At 40.6% G+C, this 15873-nt stretch overlaps 1 protein-coding gene across 3 annotated transcripts in view; it reads right to left on the reverse strand.

Moving 5' to 3' along the window:
* SAR1B (secretion associated Ras related GTPase 1B) overlaps nt 1-15873 on the reverse strand; it is a 32196-nt gene that overhangs the window by 15628 nt on the left and 695 nt on the right. For 2 of the 3 annotated variants that reach the window (XM_011282142.4, XM_003980773.6), the window contains exons 2-3: nt 8711-8760; nt 7707-7996 (exon numbers count right to left, since the gene is read on the reverse strand). Coding sequence is in view for 1 of the 3 variants with exons in the window: in XM_045059062.1 (XP_044914997.1) it covers nt 7758-7996; nt 8715-8760 (285 nt within the window). In the remaining 2 variants the exon portion in view is untranslated. Of the gene's footprint in view, nt 1-7706; nt 7997-8710; nt 8761-15873 lie in introns of those variants that run through there. The other variant, XM_045059062.1, reaches the window with a different exon arrangement.

A 15873-nucleotide genomic window follows, 5' to 3' on the forward strand; every position in this document is an offset into this window, starting at 1 on the left:
GGTATGGTACCCTCACAAATATACTTTGTATTCTGTATAAGAAAAGAGAAAACCAGTCTTCCTTGCACACTTCTACAACGGCCACAAGTTGTAGGTAGGTAAAGGTTTCTTGGGTGATGTTCAGCCTGAATCTTGAAGATTAAATAAGAGTTTGCTAAGTGGTTATGGGGGCTATACTATGTGCAGTGGTGTGAAACTAAGTGGGAACAGCAAAAAGTCAGGTACTGTGAGATGATGTGACTGGTTAGGGGGCCACAAACTGAGTCACTCAACAGATGCTAACAAGGGAGGCAGGAGTCAGAATGAGAAAGAAATATGAGACTAAATTTAGGCATTTGGTCTTCCATGTTTGCTACTATAACATATGGACATAAGAAACAATACTTACTTGGTCTTTCAATTTAATAAAGCAAAGCAAACAAAATATAGCAGTTATCCCTATGAGCACTATGATTTGTCAAGAGGTTAAAAACAGAAGCTATGGAGCCAGGACTTTACCACTTACCATTTACCTTAGCCAAGTTACTTTAATATCCTTACCTGTAAAATGGGGGTAATAGTAGCTATCTGAGATGGTTGTGAAGATTAAACCAATTACTACACACAAAGTATATAGCACAGAGTTAAGCATTCAATGTTAGCTGCTGTTACTATTATTTCTTCTACTTACATGACCTAACATACCGGGCACTTTATGTGACCACTAAGCACCCCAACAACCTTTCAAAATAAATACTGTTTGTTTTTAAATGCCTACTTACTTTTGGGGGAGAGAGAGCAAGCGAGCAGGGGAAGGACAGAAAGAGAAGGAGACACAGAATCCAAAGCAGGCTCCAGGCTCTGAGCTGTCAGCACAGAACCCAGTCCGGGGCTCAAACTCACGAACTATAAGATCATGACCTGAGCTGACGTCTGACACTTAACCAACTGAACCACCCAGGTGCCCCAATACTGGTTTTTTTTTTAAGCTCTGTGCCCAGCGTGGGGCTTGAACTCAACCCTGAGATCAAGAGTCACATGCTCTACCAAAGTGAGCCAGCCAGGCATCCCAAAATAAATACATTATTGTCCCCACTTTACAGAAGAAACTGAAGTTGCAATAGCTGAAACTCAAGTCTTAATGATTGGCACATCTAAGTACCAAACCTGGGTCTTTCTGACTTCCAGGTCCACGCCCTTTCTCCTACATTGCACAGTACCTTTGTAACAAAATTTTAAAGGTTTATATTTGTTTAAATGATTATGTACCATTTTTTGAATCACTCCACCTTATGACTCTGACATGTAATTCCTCTCTCTCCCTCTCATCCCCCATCCAGTTGCTTATTTCCCAGCTCTATCAATTTCTGTAGTCTCAGCATTCTTTTGATTCCTACAGGAGCTACTTTGTGATGAACCTTAAATCACATTCCCGAACTACCATCTTAACCTCATATTTTGTCTGTACCAATCTGTACATGCCCTCCAGAGTGGCTTTATGAAAATGTCATCTTAGACTTGACTTGTTGCATAGTCAGGGTGACTATAACTCCTCGTTTGCTGGGGACAGTCTCAGCAAAGTTATCTCGGTATAATTATCAATAGTGTGTCCTTTCATTCTCAAAAGCATCCTGATGAGGTGTGAAATTTATATGGTCACCCTATACCTGTGGATAGAGAGCCACTGGAGGTCTGTGAGATGAAAAATGATTCAAACTCCTAGTTCAGTATTCCAGAACTTCGACTATAAACCTTCTGGCCACCTTTACAAGCTTAATACATATCCTCCATTTATAGCTTTCCCTGAACCAAAGTAAACCACTTCCCACTCACTGCTGGTGACCTGAACTTAATCATCTTAAAACTTCTGCTCATTCTCCTTCCCAACATCAGAATTTCCCCCACCAGCTCTGCCTAAAGATCTCCTGCCTTAAGCATGAGCCAAATGCTACAGAAGAAATGAGTTTTCACTTGAGATGGACTTTAAGGGACAGATGGGGGTGGAAGAACTGACAGAACCCAGTAAGGGGAGAAGAATTAGAAGAGGTGATGGATGGCACAAGTGGAAAGAAATTAGCCCCAAGAAGTCCAGCTGCAGAGATGTCACAGCTTGCTTTGTGGCAAGGAGACAAATGCTGAGAGCATGAGGAGCCTGCATGGAACAAAAATACAGGAGAGCCTGTGGCCAGTACTTAAAGCACCAGAGCTGGTCTCTAGAGTCATGACCTGTGTGACAAGTTTCTTCTGCAAAATCTCTGAGTGTTGTAAAGATCAAATGAGATAAAATGCACAAAATAAGTACTTAATACCTGGTTGCTGTTATTACTGAGAAGCAAATTGGATAGAGGGTCAATAGGTGGAGGGAGTAAGGAAAGATTCCTCTTTCAAAGAGTTTGAAATGGAATGAGGGAAACGGGAGTTTCTTCTTAAGAAGTCTTCTTTCTTCTTAAGCCTTAAGGAGGGTAAGGCTCGAGTATGTTGATAAGAAGGAGCTAGCAGAAAGGGAGAAATTAAAGATAAAAGAAAAAGAGAAGGAAGGAATTAACCAAAAGGGGCAAAGTCTCAAGAGGAGCCAGGGATGAGAGTGCATCTCCTCCTCTAAGAGTAGAAGTAAGGAGGGCCAGAAAATGTACACTGGAAGTAGCAGGAATCTGAATCCAAAAGTGAGGAAGTCTGATAGAGAATTTTCTGAGGAGCAGAGTGAGGATTAGAATAGACAGCTACCTACTGTGGGGAAAAGATCAAATTAAAAGAGTGCTAACAAGAGCCAAGTGCTTGGCTGGGGCTGAAAAACATTCACAGCACTGCCCATCTGCAGGGATTTCTAATTTTCCCCTCTCCCTGCCACCCTCCCTTCCCAGTGAGTGTCAGCTTTAGAGAACACGGAATGAATAGGGCTTAGAAGTGAAAAAAGACAAGGGGAACTGGAATTTGAGAGTACTAGTGAGAGGCTGAAGTGGTGTGATCAAAAGTTCAGGCTGAGTGGCTAAAGGTACAAAGGCAACTAATATATGGGGATAAAGTAGGGGAGCAAAGGCAGGCTTCTCACAGAAAAGAGAGAATGGGGGAAAATATCTGGTTGAAAAGCAAATGTAGACATAGTCATAGTATGAGACAAGTGAAAGGTGGACCAGAATTATGTCAGCAAAGTGGAGGAGAGCTCAAGGTTCAAAAACTCATGAGGATCAGGTCTGCGTGGTGGTTAAGTTCCAAGGCCTGGCTCTGGCATAGACAGCTGAAAAGCCTGAGTGAAGAACTGAGTGGAAGCTGTGAGAAGCCAGGCTGGAGCTATATGGTCTACAGTCCACACTGACTGCACAATCACCTAGAAGAATGGCTCTAGAGAGCAAGCCTGTGAATTGAGTGACTAAGCCCTCACTGAAGGGGAGCCTGGCTGACTCAGTCCATAGAGCATATGACTCTTTATCTCTGGGTCCTGAGTTCAAGCCCCACAATGGGTGTAGAGATTACTAAAAAAAAAAAAGGGGGGGGGGCGGCTCACCCAAGATGACTGTTGTGAGGTGAGAGCTCTGAGATTGATGGGGGGGGGGGGGTGGGGGCAGGGGAGAATGAGGTAAACCTTGAGGGAAAAACGATTTTTTCAATAAGGATGGTCCAAATTTGCTATTGTAAAATTTGTCCCTAGAGAAATAATTTAATAACATATATGGGGAAACTCTGCTTTAGAAGATAATGAGATATTTATATTTGCATAAAGTCATGGGTTTCTAAGAACTTTAAAACAGGCTAAGAGTCAGCCATTTTAAAGTAGAAGTAAAAATGCCCAACTAAGAATACAAGTTATTTAGCCCAAACAGATACCTGAGCCCAGAGAACAGGTTACACAACACCACGAACACACTATTAAGACATGTGAAGAGCAAAGGTCAAGAATAAGGAAACATATACACGTCAGCAGATTTATTTATTGCATGAACAACAAACAGGAAAGAGGCCTGTGCAGATTAGAAAAGTGATCTACTCCAGTAACATAAAAATCAGTACAAAGAGTGTAATGAAGCAGAACCTCAAGGTTACAAATAACTTCTTAAGCCTTGTCCCATTAAACGTATATGGATGATTCCATTTATATGAAACATCCTAAACATGTAAGTTCTCAGAACAGGTTAGTGGTTGTCAGACAGGGGAGGTAAGGGGAAACTGGGAGTGACTGCTAATACGTACTGGGTTTCTTTTTGGGTGACGAAAATGTTCTGGAATAAAGTGATGGTTGCATAACCTTGTGAATATACTAAAAACATTGAATTGCATACTTTAAGAGGATAAATTTTATGGTATGTGAATGGTCTTTCAATAAAGCTAGTTTTTTAAAAATAAAGAAATAAAAATGAAAGCTCCTGTAGTCTAAAAAGACAACTATAACACCAGCGTAGGATTATAGAGATAATACATTAATAACTTTGGGAAGCAAAGGATGGTAGAGCTATGGTTAGAGTGAGTACCTATCTTAGAATTTAAAAAATCTGGATTTAATATGCATCTTCTGAAATACTATTATTTCATTCTGGGAAAGCCAATCTTTCTGAGCTCCAGTTTCTTCTTATATATAACAGGAATGCCATCTGCCTCAGAGAGTTTTAAGAATGATTAATTATGATAATGTACCCAAAAAACATTTTGAAAACTACACAATATAAGGTAGTATTAACTCATTCAGACTAAATTAATTGAAATTCAAATCGCAAACTTTTTAAAGATTTTATTTTTTTAAAGTAATCTACACCAGCATGGGGCTCAAACTCACAACCCTGAGATAAACATTTTCTACCAACCGAGCCAGCCAAGTACCCTTTCAAAGTACAAACTTTGAAAAAGTTTTAATTCATTAATTTTTATTTTTATAAAGTTTATTTTGAGAGAGTGCAAGTGAGCAAGTGCACACTAGTGGGAGAAGGGCATAGAGAAAGAAGGAGAGAGAATCCCAAGCAGGCTCTTCCCCACTGTTGGAACTGTCAGTGCAGAGCCCAGTGTGGGGCTCAAACCCACGAACTGGGAGATCATGACCTGAGCCCAAGTTGGACACTCACTTGACTGAGCCACTCAGGCACCCCAACAGTTTTTTTTTAAGTTTATTTATTTATTGGGGGGTGGGGAGCATAGAGGAAGAGGCAGAGAGAATCCCAAGAGGGATCTGCATGGACAGTGTCCCCATGAGAGGCTTGAACTCACTAACTCTGAGATCATGACCTGAACCAAAACCAGGAATCAGAGGCTCAACTGACTGAGCCTAGGTCCCCAAGTTTTAATATTTTTAATGACTGATTTTACTTTATTTTTTTTATTTTATTTTTTTTTAACGTTTTATTTATTTTTGAGACAGGGAGAGACAGAGCATGAACAGGGGAGGGTCAGAGAGAGGGAGACACAGAATCTGAAACAGGCTCCAGGCTCTGAGCTGTCAGCACAGAGCCCGACGTGGGGCTCGAACTCACTGACTGCGAGATCATGACCTGAGCCGAAGTCGGATGCTTAACCGGCTGAGCCACCCAGGTGCCCCTGATTTTACTTTAAATATTAACAACAACATCACTGACAGTAACCAGAAAAGGTACTAGAATAATTTCCTCCAATTCTAGGTAAAGATATTTACTAGAAAAAAATTAATCATAAATTTCTACCCAACTCCATCGGGTTTATGATGAAAACATGTACAAATTCCTTAAGATCAGTAAACTATCTGTAAGCTAATTTAGGAATTATGCACCCTTCTCTTTTGAATTCAGATAGTAGCATAAGTATAAAGAAGGCCAAACTCTGCTTGACTATGTTTTAAAGAATTTCAGAAAGGCTCTGTGCATTATTAAGGATGGACAGGAACAATATTGAATGTTTCAAGAAAATGTTGCCCTATAAATACTTTCCCCTAAAACTGTTAGATTTTCTTTTCATAGCCTTTAAAGTTTTGAAAACAGTGATATAAATAGAAAACTCAAAAAAATTTAGGATTAAATGCATAGCAATCATAATAATGGAATTAGGCTTTTTCATTCATGTAATCAACAACAAGTATAAACTCAAGTCTCCTATAGGGAAAAATGACACTCACTGAAAGGTTAAACCTGTATCAAATATGAAAAGGATTTTTTTTTAAGTGCTAAAAGGGGGAAAGAACACTGTATTACAAATAAAGTTTGTGAGTCTGAGTACTGAACTTGCCTATGCTGAATTAAGAAAGTAAAAACTGATACTAGTGACAAATTCAGTCCTTAAAATCCTTTTTTAAAAGAAAGCTCTAGGCCCAACATGGGGCTTGAACTCACCACCCCAAGATCAAGAGTCGCATGCCCCACCAACTGAGCCAGCCAGGCACCCTCTTAAAATACTTTTAACTGAAACTGTTCTAAAAGCTAAACACAAGAAAATTTTTTCAACAGCATTATTTTAAAGGTATTTGCTTAGTAATGTTCTGCAGAGAAATCATTAAAGTATCAGCCAAGTATGCTTAAAGAAAAGGGTGAAGAAATAATGACTCATTACTACAGAATTCTGATTTATAAGTTTCAAATACTGTGGCAGTGATTTTCATTTCTGATAGCCTAATCTTTTGTCTCAATTCCTGCTTGAAGTGAAAGGAAAGATAGTTAAAACGTACTTTTTTTGAAATGCTAATCCTCCTAATTACTAACAATGCTTGTCTAACAGTTCTAAAATAAAAGCAAAACATTCCTTTTCTGCAAACTCAGGAAATGCCAATGCTATAAGCTTAGTTTTTAAAGTTCAAAGTATTTTGGTGATGAATGTAAATCATTAAAGCAATATTAGATACACAGTTTGCTTTGACATACCAGCACCACTAATTTTTAACAAATTGTAAATCTTCCTTTATTCCTCATCTGTAAACCAGAGATAATACCATTACCTTCCTTAGTGGATTGTTGTGGCTAGCGCCACATTCATAGGAAAGTCAGTAAATGTTTCCTTCTCTTTCATTTGCTTCAAGGCGGCATACTCTTAACCGGTATTTTAACAGTGAACATAGGATATTCTTCAGAGTAGGACACGTGGTAATAGTGAGCTTGATAGATGAATATGCAAATAATATTAGGTTTGATTTATAAAGTTAAAAGTATTCCTTCACCTCGTTTTGCCCAATGTACCAAATACCTTACGTTCCTAATGAGTTTGGTTCTTTCAGCCAAAGAGGTCACGGTTTTAGCTGTTGTCAAAACAAATTTCTAAGTTGGAAAATCTTGGAACAATCTATAAATCATTACAGTTTTCACCCAACTGTGTATCTTTCCCCCCACGCAACTGGGACTTGGACCATGAACAAACGTTAACTTGCACTAGTAAGGAATTTTACTTTGCCCCCACACGAATTGGGAGAACTGAAAACACACGACGTCACAGGGTTTTGAGCTGTCAATGATCCCTGCAGCCTTCACCTTACCAGGTGAGGACACCGAGGCGGAGGGGAAAGGAGGGCTTGCCTACGGCAGAGTCCCCTCGTTCTTTCCTGAAATAACGCACCGTTTGACAGCAGCAGGTGTGCTGTGCAGCGGACCATCAGGGCGGCCCCTGCGGAGCAGCAAAGGAACCCCTCCGCCTCGGTGCCGGCAGATTCCGGAGAGGAAAACAGGCACCCCTTTCTTGCCTGGCCACAAGCAGGGGCCCCAGTGGGCCCAGGCCCGAAAAGTGCGCTTTCCCCAGGGTCCACAGCGGCCAGCCGCCTGTCGGTTCTACCGGGAGAAGAGACCGCCACTCACCTGCTACTAGAGAGATCGCAATTCCTCGCTTGGCGTCGATTCCACACCCTCCTAGTTCGAACTGCAAAGCGCGATGGCTGCCGAGGTCCCAGCTCGCGTCAGGTCCTTCCGGGCCGGGGGGTGTTTCACTCCCGACGGTCCGCAGGACCGCAGTTCCACCCGTCCAAAGTTCCGCCTTCGCGCGGTTCCGCCGCCAGTCCCCACGCTGAGCGAGCCTGGTGGTTGGGGCCAGCCTTCCCGCAACCTGGTCTCCCCACTTCCGCCCGAAAGGGCTTCAGAGGCCTGAGGGCCTAGGCAGAGAAAGAAACGCGAATCTCTAGCTTGGGAAAATTATCCATGACAATCGTTTTTCAAAAATAGACTTTTAAAGTACCTTTTTTATTTTTTTTATATAAATCTTTTTTTTTTAATTTTTTTACATTTATTTATTTTTGAGAAACAGAGTGAGACAAAGCGTGAGCGGGGGAGGAGCAGAGAGAGAAGGAGACACAGAATCTGAAGCGGGCTCCAGGCTCTGAGCAAGCGGTCAGCACAGAGCCTGATGCGGGGCTCAAACCCACGAACTGTGAGATCATGACCTGAGCCGAAGTCGGATGATCAACCGACTGAGCCACCCAGGTGCCCCTTAAAGTACCTTTTTAAAGTATACCTGTTTAGGGGCGCCTGGGTGGCTCAAGTCCCGATCTCACAGTTTGTGAGTTGGAGCCCGCGCTGTGCGCTGACTGCTCGGAGCCAGTTTGGGGTTCTCTGTCTCCTCTCTCTCTCTCTCTCTCTGATCCTCCCCTGCTCTCACGGGGGCGCTCTCTTTGTCTCAAAAATAAACATTAAAAAAAAAAAAAGTACACGAGTTTCTTGAATTGACAAGTAATTTACAAAGCTTATTATGTACCAGATAATGTGCTAGATGCTAGGTATTGAGCTTTAAGTAAGACTGTCTTGACTCGGCTGTTCTTCACTAATGGGTTAACGTTACCACCCTTAAATGTTTAAATAAAAATACTTACGTGCCTTGATGGAAGTGTGATGCTCTCAAGATTGCTCTTGAGCCAGGATTCTAGGAGAGGGGAACAGGAGATGGCGGTTAAAGAATGGGTTATTCGATAAATTCCCAACAAAATCTATAACTGGATGTCCCCCTTTCTGATACAGCCTCAGGAAATGGCTCAGCCCATGTGTTTTTCCTTCATATTTGTCATTTCTTCTGTCAGAACAAATTGTCCAAACTTCTCCTTCCCACCTAGCTGCGTTATTTACAATCTTTAGCCCTCTCCGGTCAGAACCTCCCTCACAGACTTGGTTAATCTCTCTCTTAACAGGTTTCCCCAGCAACTGTACAATTCGCCTTACATTCAAGTTTCCTTATAATTGTATAAGTAAATATGTATGATTATTTTTGAAAAGTCTCCCCAACAGACATTCTGTAAGCTTCCTGAGCTTTTCCTCATATCTGCCTTTTCCTCTCTTGAACCTATTTTCAGGGCCTGGCATACAATAGGTACTCAATTCATACGAGTTAGTGATTCATTCATAACATGAAGGATTCTAGGTACATTTTTATCCTCAAGAGATTGAAATTTTTCCCTAAAGTCCATTGATGTGAGCTAGAGAAACCTGTTGTTCCAGTCTACTCTCCTTTCCGCTTATCTACTCTTGAATTCAGTTTGATTTGTGAAAATTAAGAAAAGGAAACCCCATTTAAAATGGAATCAGGAGGCCAGAAGGGAGGGCTCTCATACCCTACCACTTTTCCTCAGTTGCAGGAAGAGACTTACCTTGCATTCCCAATAGGAAAAAGCATATATTTTACTACCACAGCTGGAGGAGGGAAGAATTTTTCTTTGTTCAGCAATAGTCCAGCCAATGAGAGACTGTCACAACTCAGCCAATGAAAAGCCACTGCAGTTAGAACTCCCAGTTTATTCCAATGGGCTTTTTGTTTATAATAGCCACCTCTCAACTTTGCCATTCTTCTCTAAAGAGGGGTCCTCCTTTGTTCTCTAGACTTGCAAAGCCCTAGGTTGTGTCTGGAAATGAAATTCTCTGCTATTCCAGAATAAATTCTTTTTTTCTTTCTTTTTTTAATGTTTTATTTCTGAGATAGAGAGAGACAGAGAATGAGTGGGGGAGGGGCAGAAAGAGAGGGAGACACAGAATCTGAAGCAGGCCCCAGGCTCTGAGCTGTCAGCACAGAGCCCGACGTGGAGCTTGAATCCACAAACAGTGAGATCATGACCTGAGCCGCAGTTGGATGCTCAACCAACTGAGCCACCTAGGCGCCCCGATCTTTTCTTTTTTTTTCTGGTAGGATAATTGACAACTTTATTTTTTTTAATTAAAAAACATTTTTAAAGTTTGTTTATTTTGAGAGAGACAGCATGAGTGGGGGAGGGGCACAGATGGAGGGAAAGGGAGAATCCCAAGCAGGCTCCACAACTGTCAGTGCAGAGCCCCCGCAGGGCTCCATCTCATGACAGTGAGATCATGACCTGAGCTGAAACCAAGACTGGACACTCAACCGACTGAGCCACCCAGGCACCCCAATGGATGCATTTTTAATAGAGTATAATAGAGTATAAAAGAGCACAACCTCTAGCTTCTAACATCACTAGCCAATAAAGTTCATGTATATATAAAATGGGGATTAATATCCAGAAGAGATGATATGAGAGAGAATAACATACAATAAGGAAGACAAATGGGAAAAGCATCAGGCAAGTATTTTGATCTGACTGGGTAGATTTGGGCTGGACTGTTGGGGACCTTGGCTCCCAAACTATAGAGCCTTTTGAGGGTTTTGAGTACAGAAGGAACATGGTCAGAGCTGTTGTTGAAAGTTTGCTCTGGCAGTAGTGTGTGTGTTGTATTGGAATGGGTTGACTGAAAACTGAGATCAGTAATGAGATTGCTACAATCATGCGGGTGAAAGGTAACAAAAGCCTGGGTTGGTCAGTGGGAACAGAGAAATAGGGAATTGTGTGTGAGAATCTGTAAAGGTTGGAACCTATAAGATTTCGGTATTGATTGCATGTTAATAGCAAAAAGTGTGGAGATATGAAAGTTCAAAATTTTAACATAGACTACTTCTCTTTCCTCTATAACTACCTCACTGAGATAGCCAGCATCCCTGGCCTGATTTACTGCAAAAACTACATTCTTTTCCCTGAAATCAATTATCATCACAGCTGTTGGATTTTTTTTTAACTTTTAAATATTTACTTATTTCAGAGAGAGAGAGGGAGAGTATGTGTGTATGTGCAGGGGAGGGGCAGAAAGAGAAGGAGAGAGAGAGAATCCCAAGCAGGCTTCAAGCTCAGTTCAGAGCCCTATGTGGGGCTGCATCTCATAAATCCTGAGATCATGACCTGAGCCAAAATCAAAGTGAGATGCTTAACTGAGCCACCCAGGCACCCCTGGATTTTTTTAAAGTAATCTTTAGGTCCAATGTGGGGCTCAAATTCACCACCTCCAGATCAAGAGTCAATATTCCACCAACTGAGCCAGCCAGGTGCCCTGGATTTTCTTTTTATTTTTTATTTATTTATTTATTTATTTATTTATTTATTTATTTATTTATTTATTTTATTTTTCAACGTTTTATTTATTTTTGAGACAGAGAGAGACAGAGCATGAACGGGGGAGGGGCAGAGAGAGAGGGAGACACAGAATTGGAAACAGGCTCCAAGCCATCAGCCCAGAGCCTGACGCGGGGCTCGAACTCACGGACCGCGAGATCATGACCTGGCTGAAGTCGGACGCTTAACCGACTGCGCCACCCAGGCGCCCCTGGATTTTCTTTTTAATGCATTCTTTTGAAAGCATGAATTGGATCAAATTACTCCCCTGTTTACAATTCTTCAACTGCTTCCCAAAGCCAATAAATTCCTTACAATGCCTTATAAGTTGCTTGTGGCTCTGGCCCCTTCTACTCCTCTAATCTTGTCTCTTGCCATTCTGCCTTGCTCACCACAGCAAGCTCATTCCTGCCTCTGTGCTTTTGTAGGTGCTCTTCCCTTTTGCCAGAGCCCTTCTTCTTCCCATTTTCTCTTTGCATAGCTAGATTCCTCATCCTTTAGATCACATCTTAAATGTCACCTCCTATCCAAATCAGGCTTCTACTTGTTATTCTCTGAGTATCGATACCTCAATAGCACTCACCAAATTGTACTCTTAAAAACATATATTTATATACATTTTTCTTTTTTGTTTCCTCCATTGTAAAACGTACAGTAGGAAGAGACCTTGTCTGTCCTGTTCTGTTTTTGCTTGGTGCTTAGCAAGTGCCTGGCATATGGAAGACATTTAATCAATATTTGTTGAATGAATTAATTAAGCAATGAATGAAGGAGCTGGTGAGGTCATTTAGCAGAAAGTATGATGAAAAGATCGGTTTTAGAGGGCAAGTTGCATTTCAGATCTCTGATACTGTGGTGTGAGGGTATTGTAGAGGGTGTAGGGACAGAGGGATGTATTTGGAGTTAGAAAAGGAAAACAAATTGGAATTTGATATTGTACTTCCAGTGTTGCCTGGGAAGATGGGGCCTGACCAGTTATACTATTAAGACTGTATTATATGGGGCACAATGTAGTATAATAGTTAAGAACCTAAAAGAATTAGGGGTACCTAAGTGGCTCAGTCAGTTAACAGTCATACTCTTGGTCTCGGCTCAGGTCATGATCTCGCAGTTCATGAGTTCAAGCCCACATTGAACTCCGTGATGACAGTGTGGAGCTTGCTTGGGATTCTCTCTCTCTCTCTCTCTCTCTCTCTCTCTCTCTCTCTCTCTGCCTCTCCTCTGCTTGTTCTCTCTCTCTCAAAATAAATGAACTTAAAAATATTCTTTAAAAAAGAATTTAAGAATTTAAGTTATAACTTAAAAGAATTAAAGACCACATAATTTATAAACAAGTTTAGGCAATATGTGAAATATGAACTTGTAGTGAATTAATGAGGGGCAAAACAGTCATAAGATGGGAAAAAATGACACTTTAAATTTATTCATTCAAAAACATTTAATGGACACCTGTTTAGGGTGAGGCCCCAAGCGAAGTGCTGAGAATACAGAGGTGAAAAGGACACAGTCTTTGGTCCCTCTGACACTCTAAACAAGAAGACAGATATGAAATCAAAATTACGTTAGAATGGGCAGGATATGTACAGAATTTTATTCCACTGAAGAAAGACAAACATAGACCCAAGTATTTAACACTGAGGAGAAGTGCAATGAAAAAAAAAAAAAAAAAGTAGGGTGGGATAGAATGAGCAGGAAGGGTATGCTGAGGTGCTCAGAGAAGGGCTGAACAATAAGGTAACATTTGAATAAAGGCTGAAAGGGTGAGAGGTTGAGCCACAATGTGTATCTTGGGCAAGACCACCCGAAGTAATGGAAATAAGTATAAAAGGAAGGCTTGTGCTCGAGTAGCTAGAGAAATAGCAAGGGTGTTTGCAATGGAGTGAGTGAGAGAGGATGTGGAGGAAGACAGAGAGTTAGCAGGGCCAGGTCATGTGAGACCCTGAAGGCTGAGTCGGACTTTGGATTTTACTGAGTGCAAGATGAGAAAAGCCATGCAGAGAAACTTGATGGAACAGGCACAGGGAGCATTACAGGTGTTGGGGTACAGGAAAATAAAGACAGAATCAGTATTGAGGAGCTCAATTCAACATGTAGGATGGATTGCAGGGAGGGAAACTGGAAAAGCTATCCTAATAGTTCCAGTGCAAGATGATGAAAATTGATCTGTGGGCAGTGAGAATGGCAAGAACCACATAAAGATGAAAAGTTTTCAAAGAAATCAATGTGATTTGCTGGCTTGGTGTAGGATGAGATGAGTGTTTTTGTGATGTAGCTTCAGAGCTACTGACTTTAGATACAAACAGATGTCCTGTCATAGGCAAATGAGGCTAAAGGAACTGTTCTTAAAATGGAGTCACAAGAGAGTTTCAGAACAAACCTGTTGTTTGTAATTGAAACCATTTTTTGTTTGTTTGAAATAGGACCAATTTTTAAATAATTAAAGGACCTAAAAGAATTCTCCCTATTCTGAAAAGTAAACAGAATTGTTCCTATTTATCAGCTGACAATTCAACAGTGATGAGCAGGCAGGCAAAGGGGCCCTAGTGTGTGAGCTGGAGTCCACTTCTGCATGCTTGCAAATTTTATTAGGAATGCTGTCTACCTCTTTTGGGTCTAAATAAATAATCAATTTTAATGGAATATTCTTTGTATAGTGCTGTCTCCTTGCTGAGACTCTTTAGTGTCACTTATTTTTTTGTTTATAATCTAAAGTAGGGTTGAAGGCTTTGAAAATTACGTGCAGAAAATCTGATTCATATACATATGAATGGTATATACGTGGCAGAAGGGTCCTGTTGTTCTGGAAAACAAGGATAAAGAGGTAGAATATGTTACTGACATCAGTTTAGAAAAACATACAGTACTGTAGGGTAGGTACAGGTAGTTGACCAAAACAAAATAAAAACAATAACCTTAACAACTGGTAATAGCACTAATAATTTTTGCTTCATGTTTATGTACCTACGCTTTAAGAAGTCAGAGAGAAAAAAAAGAAGTCAGAGAATGATCTGACAATGTGTGGATGATACTTCATAAGATAATTACTTAACTTTTTAAGTTATGCTTTTACCTCAATTCCTTAAACTTAACTTCCTATTGTCCCTGAGGGTAGGCGGATGACAAATGTTGCTTTTCTTCTCAGTATTTTAAAATTGACTACATTGAACATGTAAAAAACATTTGAAAGACTTAACCAGTTTTTTGTAGAATAACAACACAGGTGGAACAAATTTTAGAAAACACACTAACATATTATGTGCGTTTAACCTGATTTAACCAGCCATGGTTTATGTCTCAAAATGGTTAATCCTCTCTACCGTTCCCCCCGCCCCCGAACACAGAGATATTGCTTAAACAGAACAAAGTCCAAAGAAAGCTTGATTTAACCAAATCAAACTCCTGTGCCAAGGTCAATAAACGATTTAAGAAGTTGCATTAAAAAAAAAAGAAAAAAATTAAACTACTGCAAGTGTTTTTTTAAATATCTATTTATTTTTGAGAGAGAAAGGGGGGCAGAATGTCAGGGGGGCAGAATGTCAGGGGGGCAGAATGGTGTAGCGGCAGAGAGGGAGGCACAGAATCTGAGGCAGGCTCCAGGCTGTCAGCACAGGGCCTGATGTGTAGCTCAAACTCATGAACCCTGAAATCATGACCTGAGCTGAAGTCGGACACTTAAGCAACTGAGCCACCAGGCTCAAACTACTGCAAGTTTGAGACCAGGTCTAAGCATTTGTCCCTTTGAAGACAAAGCAATAAAGTTTGACCAAAAGTTTCATCTTCATCCGAAAGAAATCTTTGTACTTGTTTGTATCTTGTTTAATTTCACACACAGCAAATAACATTTTTAACAAGGTACTGAGGCAAATGATAAAAACAGGGTTAGGATAAAATTTAACCCTTTATTATTTGAATTCTTACGGTTTACTTTCCAGGCCTGACACAGTGGTTTAACTCTTGCTTATTTTGTATGTAATTTAACATTATACAATGTAAGTGTATTTCAGAGCAGGCATTTGATATTAAATGAATTAAATAAGATGTACTTCTCCCTTCACGGATTGCAAAACGCTTGGCATGACATTTTAATCAACAGTACAAATCTATAATTTAAAGAAGAGCTTTATCATCAGCTCAGAGCAGGAAAAATCTAACTAGAATGAAGGCAGCTAAAATGATTACCAAGATCATCAATTAACTGTATTATCCAGTCACTCCGGTTTCTACTTCCCTTTGGCCTCAAAAGTTAAAAAAAAAAAAAAAAGTCTACTTGCCCCAAAAGGGAGTTTGAATGCTTTACCTTACTGTAAACTCCTAGAAGAGGAAATAAAACTGCCATTTAAATGTGCTGTTAATGAACTTTCGCATGACTCTGCTATGAATCAGTGAGTTTCAAAATTAAAATTAGTTGGTGTCCTCTAGTCAAAAAACAAAGGCTTCCTCCTTGATTTGATTACCCTTTTTTAAATGTTTATTTTTGAGAGAGAGAGAAAGAGACAGAGCGTGAGCGGGGGAGGGGCAGAGAGAGAGGGAGACAGAAACTGAAGCAGGCTCCAGGCTCTGAGCTGTCAGCACAGAGTCTAATGCAGCGCTGCAAC

This window comes from Felis catus, chromosome A1, assembly GCF_018350175.1.
Source record: "Felis catus isolate Fca126 chromosome A1, F.catus_Fca126_mat1.0, whole genome shotgun sequence".
Classification (NCBI taxonomy): domain Eukaryota; kingdom Metazoa; phylum Chordata; class Mammalia; order Carnivora; family Felidae; genus Felis; species Felis catus.